Source organism: Fusarium graminearum, chromosome 2 (assembly GCF_000240135.3).
Source record: "Fusarium graminearum PH-1 chromosome 2, whole genome shotgun sequence".
NCBI classification, from domain to species: Eukaryota; Fungi; Ascomycota; class Sordariomycetes; order Hypocreales; family Nectriaceae; genus Fusarium; species Fusarium graminearum.
In genome coordinates, this window is record NC_026475.1 from 6,880,920 (window position 1) to 6,889,585 (window position 8,666).

Sequence of the window (8,666 nt, forward strand, 5' to 3'; positions counted from 1 at the left end):
ATATAGGGCCGATGCCCTCGCACCAACTGGATGTACTCGTGCAAGACAGTATCGGATGACCACTGGAAACATGCACATATTCGTTGGTGGGCGCTGTTGAACCCCCATGCCAAGACGTTATATTGCTTCTTTCACTGAGACATTGGAAGATAATGAAAGTACGGTGAGTATTTGTGCGACATAACAACGCGTATAAACGCATTGCGTTGGTGGCTAGTGTGACGCCTCATGCATGTCCCAAAGACAGCCAAATGTCTTTGATGAGACTCGAAGAGTCCCGAGGTCTGACTTGAGCTGAGAAGCTGTATGGAGAACATACCTGCAACACGATTTCTTCATATCTATTTGGTCTAGAAATAAATCTCAAGTCTATGGAGTCTTCGAGTACAAAGATTGCCTTCTATCCGTAATGTATGTTGGTTACCCTCCCTTGCGGAATGAAGTTCCCACAACACTCTCCATTTTACCAGATACCAGGAATGAATCGCCAAGGAACGCGCTTGCAGTACTCAGTCCAGGCGGCTCCGTATTTTACCGAGCACCTCTTCTCATCACGCATGCACCGATGGATAAGCAACGCAAGCATCCAGACAGCATACCACCACACCACAGCCTTTGTGCTACCGACCAGTGCACACGTACTAAAACTGAGTAACAAGTCCCCTACGTAGTTTGCGTGACGAGACCAGCCCCAGAAGCCGCTGCAGAGCAACAAGCTCGTGTGCTGTCTACCGTCCGAGGTTCGGAATCGCGCTGAGATGCACTCGGCCGGCTTGCCCCAGATGGTGCATTCCCCCCCTGTTCGTCGGACCATATCTTTTTGATGATTGACAACGCGGAAGAGCACATAGCCTGCTACTCCAAGGGAAAAGAAGAATGCCAGGTAGGGAGTCGAGGCTGATGATGGGTACAGACCAAGGTATTGCCCCTGTATCGTGTATGTTGTTGGCAGAAAGCAAAAGCAGCCCCAGATCAGATACATGCCAAAGTGATCATGAGCAATGTCGATTGTCCGAAGGTACCAAGATTCATTGATGAAGAAATCTAGCACATAGAGCGTCTGAAGCGCTGTCACGAGAATTAGTGACGGCTCAACGTACCCCTGATTTTGGTACTGATAAGCCATGTTGGAGAAGTCTCTGGATCACATGTGAGTAAACGAATGCGGAAAGGGTGTAGCAGCCAACCTACATCAAAGTCCACACCATCATTCCAGCTCTACCGTTGCTGAACAATTTGAGGTCAAATTTATCGCCCAGCCGCGGATTTAACTCAATTCCCATGAAGAAATCATATAAAAGGGATCCTGATTCTTTAGTTAGAGTTTGCTAACGAAAGCTTCAGTCTGAAAACGTACCACTGAACTTTCTATCCTCTGGATGACATGGCACCACGTACGCTTTGACAAAAGCAAGTGCCGAGATGAGGAAGCCAGCTAAGTTCATGGCCCCAATCAAACTACTCCAGTTGCGGGGTATGAAGCCGGGGTCCAGAATCCCAAACCAGCTGAGACCGCCATACAAGAGATGCGTCACGATCCAGGCTGAGAGGCCATTGATCTTGTAGTCGAGAAGATATCCAGCTGGCGTGAGCTGTCCCTGGTGGTTTTCTCCCGGGAGATAGATGTACAAAACTGCCTGAACAGCGAGCCAGCAAATCACTGCCGCAATGCCCTTGATGGTGATTTGAGGCCCGTACTGCGCGCAGATGTTCCAGAAGCCGTATTCCTTTACTGCGTCTGCAAAGAGTGAGAAGGATCCTTCGTACTGAACGAGCGTGATGAAGATAGATATCGACCCGATTGGCGCAAGAAACAGCGGCGAAGCTCCAACGAGAGAACGTAGCCACGACCGCCCAAGTCCTGCACGACCCCAAACGTCCGCATCGGTCAAGATCTTGTCCTTGGTCGTGAGCTCTGGAGCTTCAATTGGTATCTGTTTCCGCGGCCGAACAATCGTAGTCGTAGTGCCTGTCTGCGACAGGCTATCTATGCTTGGTGCCATGGTTTCTCGATGCTATTTCTGACGCGTCAAAATAGGTAGATCGTGAGAAGACAAAATTGAAGACGCGTCTAGAAAGGAGGGCAGAACAAATAGTGTTTGTAGTACAGAGATACACGCAAGCGATGGATGAGCTAATGATCACCGCACTATCAGTGGCTGTGGTAGCTTGGACAGCATCGTCATTGATGGGCGGAAGCGGGTAGATTATGAATGTAATTGTGGGACTAGAAATGGGAGAGTCTGGCTTTTCATCCTTTGCATTAAAGTTATGCAAAGTGACACGGGTGCTCTGTTGAGATTCTGTGTTTGGTTGAGAGAAAGCCATGCCAAGCTTGCCAGGCACTGAGACATGCTTATACGCTAAGAAAGCTACAGTGGCCATCCTCATTCACTACGGCACACAAATAGTCCATGTTTTATCGAAAGTGTGTTGTACGTAAAACGAGGGCTTTGGGATAGCTGATTCAATGATCATAGAGTCAATAAATGGTGACACGACATCGCTGTAATGCTGTAGAAGTGATACTAATGGCTAGACTCTATTGCCGGGGTCGCATTACGGTCTGACCGCTCCCAAATGTAAGATGTCAAGTGCCAAGACGTCGCTCGCGACGATCTCTTGACCTCTGCGCTGGAATGCATTCGCCTCGCACCATGGGACCCTGTAGCTGTGCTGCCCATGAATTTTTGCACAATTTGTATTAGTTGTAGCGTGTTTGACCATTCAGCAAGGAAAGAGACAATGGAAATATGTTCCAATTGACTGGTGGCGTGCCCTGAACAGAGCTCCTCATAGGCTTACTCGCCCTGACAAAGCAAAGCAATACTGCACAATTCGAAGTTCTGACAGCAATCCACTTTTCCGCCTTGTCTAGCATCAAGCTGTCTTAGGTTACTGGCCGAAAATAGACTTCAGTTGGCGTAACTATGCGATAAGAGATAGCAATGATTACTTTCAGCTTCCATTACAGCTCAGCAGCCTCGTCCTCATCCTTGACTGCCTTCTTGATCGCCTCCTCCGTCTTTCCCGCAGGCTCTTGCTTCACAGACTTCTTTGCGTTTACTTGGATGACAATAGAGTTTCCAACTTGCATTTTACCGCCATAGTTGAATGAGAACTTGACATCCTCAGATCCAGTCTTCTTCTTACCCCAGTTGTTAAAGTCAACAATTTCGTCTATAGTCTGTTAGTTCTGCCCTTTGTATCATTGAAAATCACTTACCCTCGCAAGCATTCTGGCCAGGCTTGACATCGCTTCCTGCAAACAGAGGTGCCAACCAAGTCACAACGCCAGGCGCAAAGAAGGCTACTCCGTCCAACTCGGCGATAAACTTGCGCTCCATTTTGGTACCCTCTTTAAGAAGCTCCTCTCGATACTTGCGAACAGCCCAGGGCAGATCCTTGTAGTCAGTGCGAAGGATTCTGAAGCCGTCGGAGTGCATAAAACGTTCGAAGTCGCCGGGATAGGGAAGTTCACCACCATCGTCGGTAGTCCAGTATTTGTCGAGGTAATCCATCGCCCAGGCGAGCTCTTTGGGAGCGCGTGAAGGGTCGGGAACGACGTAAATTTCTGCGTTGATGTTGGAGCTGACGGAACACTCAATCTTCCACTGAGTTCTATCTCGGGAAGAACTACGCGATTTACTCAATAGCTCTCTGAGGTCGGCAGCGCGAGCATGGTCACCACTCTTTTCAGCTTGAGCGGCCTGTCGCATAAGACCAAGCGCCGCGGTGTCGCCAATCTGGATATCGATGACCTGAGCCGCCGCCTGAGAGGCGAGGAGAGGCAGAATGGCGTTGGTGATCTTCATGGTTGATGTTTATTTGGCGAAGAGAGGGAATGAGGAAGGAAAGTCAAGTTCGACATCGTGGATGAGCGTGAATATGTACCATATTCACGCTCGGCCGTTCCCCAATGAAGGAACACCCGATTGCACCACTGAGCCAATTATGTCGCTTGGGATTGACGCTTGGAGTGCGCTATCAAAGTCCGGTCTAGGCATCAGTGGGAAAAACAGGGGTTATTACCGGGTTATCTCTGTAGCTGAAGGAAAACAGAGGATGAGGTAACACTAACTGGTGCTAGATGGGCGGCGAAGAGGTTGCGCTAGATGCCAAAAAGAGGACTCTGCAAAAAAAAAAAAACATACAACAGCGGGGATTCGCTGGTCGTCACCGACCCAACTACTAATCCGCCGGTTAGTGGCTTGACTATGGGAGAGCGGACGGGATCCCGTATTTTCCACTACCTTTGGTCGTATGTACTAGAGAAGCCGTAATAGCAATATATATACTACCATCGAACGCAGTGATAGCGAAAGGTGCCTGAACGTCTCGTGTGACGCACTAGTTTAGTACTGTATCAGGTAGATCGTGATTGACAACTCGGCAGAAGCACATAAGTGACTTGATTCACGACTATCACGTGATCCATGAACAATTGCATGTGCCGTCAAACTGATTAATATTCAGAGTCTCAGCCCCCGTACCGTATCACACAAATGCCCAGTACGGGGTAATGAGTAAATCGCAAGCCACAAGCTATAACTAAACACGAATAGCATGATACCAAGCTACCAGTTACACAAGCATCAACTCACCACGAACATTGATATCATTGAATCTACGCTGCAATCTGGAATAAGAGACACGACAGATACAAGTTTATCACTATGGATACCCCAACTGATGAGAAGAAAGGAATCTTGAAAAAGACTAACGACACAGACAAGGAAAAGAAACCAGACAGCCCCTCTTCCAAGGATTCCAAAACCGAGACGAAGGGTGACAAGACCAAGAAAAAGGTCCAATGGGTCAATGTTCCAGATTCACCTTCAGCATCATAATCACAAGTCATCAAACTTCAGGATGACGTTAACTTGCAACCTATGTGCTTGGAAAGACTGTTGGATTTGATATGGGTGCTGTTGGGCCCTTCTCTAGTGCCCTTCGTTGTAATAGAAATGCTTAGCAGTGCTGTAGTGGCTATGATGCTGGCATCAGTGGGAAAAAAAGGGGGTTATCTCTGTGGCTGAAGGAGGATGGAGGATGGGGCCACTAACTATTCTATTTCCACTCTCGTCTAAATTTAATATACTGCCCAGTGGACTACCCCCTAACCTATAATTGTACTAGAACGCTGCTGCCGCTTCGTTTGTTCCAGGTAGTTCTTACCCTCTGTCGTCCAAATAGCTCCCCTTTCCTTGACCATAGCTCCCAAAGAGTCCATCAGTTCTTCGAAAGAAACTTGGAGCGTGCCAGGTTCATAAACATTGTCAGATTCACCCACCTTAGTGAATACATGCCCGGCAATCTTTTCGCTCAGGGTCTCAATATCACGCCCACTGGCCCAGCCTTTTGTCGCCGTCAATTGTGTCAATGCCCGTATTAGCATGGTGTTTTCTTGAGTATTTGGTTGAATGGCCAACTTCGGAATACTAATATTGACCTTTGCCAGTAACTTTGACAGAAGATGCAGGCAATGTTCTGGTGACATGTGAGGAAAATTGATGATGGTACGGAATCTGCTCCGCAAACCTGGGTTGGCCTCTAGGAGTGTTTCGATCTCTGTACTGTAACCAGCTAGAATGATTATCATGTTATGGGCGTATCGAGGGTTGGTCATCGCATCAACGATCTCCCCAACAGCATCCTGGTGGAAGGAGTCTCCTACCAACCGGTATGCTTCATCGATAAAGAGCACTTTGCCAAGTCCCCGTTCGAATTGATCGATGACTTTAGGACCTGTATGACCTATGTACCGGCCTATAAGGTTGGTAACAGAACACGTTACGACCGTGCTTGACGAGATAAAGCCCATATCGTAAAACAGCCTGCCTACCTTTCTAGCTGTTGTCCTATCTTCCTTATTAGCAAATATGTATATCTTACTGTAGTTTAGCGATTACTTACGTCTTGCCAGTTCCGGGAGGTCCACTGAAGATAAATGTCCAGGGGATAAACGACTTTGGATCAACTCCGCATCGTCGCATCCCGTCTGCCATCTTTTGGTACCCCCGGAATTGACCAATAATACTGTCAAAGCCCACAAAGTCCTGGAACAGAGAGTTTCGGTGCTCGTCAGCTCTGCGAGGCCTGTCGAAATCGGGATCAAAGTCCTGGGGCTGAAGGGCCTGCTTGTGAAAGTCGGCGAAGTCGATATTCGAGCCTTTCAACCTTGTGATACGATGAACCTTCGCCCGAGACAGCAGATTTTCTACATCACCTCCGTTTCCAAAGTTTGGTCTCCTACTCATCCTGCTCAAGGTCTCTCGAGCAACGACGTCTGCTTCATCTGTTGCGATAAGATTGTCTCTTTCCATCTTCTGCTTCAGAATCTGATGGAGCTGCTCTTCGTCATAGTTCTCAAAATGCAGAGAGTTCTCTATCGGAAACCGTCTCTGTAATCCTGGGTTTGTCCTGAGAAACATGGCCTCCATCATTTCCGCATATCCGCACAAAATAACGCAGCGGTCTTCGTTCGCGGTGCCCGATATATTGGCAACCAATGTGTCTATGATACCATTTCGGAACGAGTCGGGGGATTCATTGCGTGACGGGTCCTGATATAGCAAGTGTGCGTCATCAATTATCAATACGCCACCCTTTGCCTCGTCAAGTGCTCTCGTCGTTCTGGCCTCTGACCCTCCGATGTACACGCTAATTAAATCAGAGGCCCGTTTAGTTATAATGTGTCCCCAAGAGATGATCCCTAGTTCGCTGAGCATCTTTGCGTAGAGTTCTGCAACAGTGGTCTTGCCAACTCCAGGAGAGCCAAGAAAACAGCGATTATAAGTTGTGGCCAGGGGTTGACGTCCGTGTTTCTCCTGGTGCTTGTTATACACTGCCATGTCGAATATAAGTTCTAGCTTCTCTTTGACAGACTTCAGCCCTACTAGCTGCTGGAGGCTCTTCCAAGCTGGACTGTCAACTCTGGAGTCCTCAACCTCTGGTGCTGGTGGTCTCTCCAGGATATCGACAAGGATGATCTCGTCGCGATTGTCCCCTTCGGCTGGAAACTCATGACCATCACCAGGGGAGTGTGTTTTGGCCCAACTATACCAAGCGTCCTGTACCCGTGCTTGGCTCTTCTTCCAAACTTTCTCAATCTCCCGTGGAAGTGTGTTTGGGTTTTTAAACTGGTCCCCACATTGGCGCTTATGTATCTGCTGAGCCAGGATTTCGAGTACATCATCGGATTCGAACCTGTATTCTGGTTTGCTTCTACACAGTATTTTCATGAACTTGATTGTTTCTTTTTCTCCGTAGTCATCGACTATTAGACGGTTCGAGAAGCGGCGTTTTGGTTCCTCGTTGACGTCCAGCGCCTCTTTCGAGCTGTTACCCAGTACCTCGTATGAAAGGATGGTCACGGTCCGAAATTCAGGCTTCTTTGCGACTCTCATGATCTCTTCTATCTCTGACTCTTGATCAATTTTATCAGCATTAGAGAAAAAGACAACCTATATCGTCAACACTGCTCAAGACATCGGGTTTGTTAATCTTACTGTAGCCATGGAGTCCTGGCTTGATGGCGAATTGACGGCTGTGAACGACACCGACGCTGTGCAAAAACTCTGCATAGAGCTGCGCGATTCTATTTCTTACTGCCTTCTGTTAGGCCTTCCAGAATAGCCCACGAGTTTGTTGAAAGAGTCGCAGATATACCTGGTTCGTAGACACCCTTGAGTACGATGTCAAAGCTCCAATCATTCAAGTTGTTATTCCAGCTCTTCAAAAAAAAATATTTTATCCATGATAGATAGGAAATAAGCCTTGACTTCTTCGTGGCCGATCATACACATGACACGATCTAGGGGTTCGTTTTGCTGGCTCTCTTCTCGCTTTCGTCGAGACCATTCAATCTGTGAGAGCGACTTATCGGCAATTGATTCGAAGTCTTCCTCTTTCAATAGAAGAGAATCGTCCTCCGTCCATTTCAATTCCTTTTCTTCGTCCTTCTCACTATTGTCCTCTTTATCACTGTCATCGTTGTTCTCGTGGTTGTCTTTCTCCTCAGAACTATGAGAGTCTTTGCTGCTCTCATCTTGGTCGTGTTTGACTGTTTGATTGGCATCCTCTTCAAGGCTCTTCAGTTTCGACAGTCGAGACGCAACTGCTTCAACAAAGAGGTTTGCAATACTGTCTGCAACGGCCTGGGCTTCGCCAGGCTTGATATTTTCGAGTGTTGTCGAGTCCGAATGGATGTGAGTACTAGGGTGGGCCGATAACGGAGTCTTTGGTAGGTCCCCAGTGGAGACAGAGCCAGTTTCCGGAGTTCGATATGGAGAGCTTTTCGCATCTGGGCACTGGTTCGATGGATCGTCCTGTTCAGATGACGCGCTTGAGTGGTCGGTTTCACCCATGGTCATAATGTTGGTCGGGTTGGTGGCAACTAAGACTTGTTGAATAGTTCTAGCTTCTGTGCCACTACTACCATTAAATATAAGTTGTGAATGCAATTCAAGGCAGCGAGGACAATTTACCATAATTCGCTATCACATCATCAACGGAAGATCGTCCTTGGCGTGATCCCCTTGGCTGGATGTGGCATGATATTATTGGTGGCTTTGAGCCTCAAGAGTTGGATAATGCATCGCTGCCTAAGCTTTTAATGCGGCTGAGACGGGAACACCGAAGTATTTCAGCTTGTAGCGCTTCTG

General features: G+C 47.8%; 3 protein-coding genes and 1 non-coding gene across 4 annotated transcripts; all 4 read right to left on the reverse strand.

Annotated features, from left to right (window-relative positions):
- Nucleotides 1–463: 463 nt before the first annotated feature.
- FGSG_03443 (uncharacterized protein) lies at nt 464–2,003 on the reverse strand (the record flags this gene model as incomplete). The annotated part of the gene is made up of 3 exons (XM_011323972.1): nt 464–1,139; nt 1,192–1,306; nt 1,358–2,003. The coding sequence occupies 3 exons, from the start codon at nt 2,001–2,003 to the stop codon at nt 464–466; spliced, it is 1,437 nt and encodes a 478-aa protein (XP_011322274.1).
- Nucleotides 2,004–2,968: 965 nt separating this feature from the next.
- On the reverse strand, nt 2,969–3,815 carry FGSG_03442 (uncharacterized protein; the record flags this gene model as incomplete). The annotated part of the gene is made up of 2 exons (XM_011323973.1): nt 2,969–3,180; nt 3,227–3,815. The coding sequence occupies 2 exons, from the start codon at nt 3,813–3,815 to the stop codon at nt 2,969–2,971; spliced, it is 801 nt and encodes a 266-aa protein (XP_011322275.1).
- Nucleotides 3,816–4,147: 332 nt separating this feature from the next.
- On the reverse strand, nt 4,148–4,263 carry FGSG_20025. The gene has a single exon (XR_893020.1). It is a non-coding gene; the product is annotated as a 5S ribosomal RNA (ribosomal RNA).
- A 1,586-nt stretch (nt 4,264–5,849) lies between these two features.
- FGSG_12433 (uncharacterized protein) lies at nt 5,850–6,446 on the reverse strand (the record flags this gene model as incomplete). The annotated part of the gene is made up of 2 exons (XM_011323974.1): nt 5,850–5,853; nt 5,917–6,446. The coding sequence occupies 2 exons, from the start codon at nt 6,444–6,446 to the stop codon at nt 5,850–5,852; spliced, it is 534 nt and encodes a 177-aa protein (XP_011322276.1).
- Nucleotides 6,447–8,666: the final 2,220 nt, after the last annotated feature.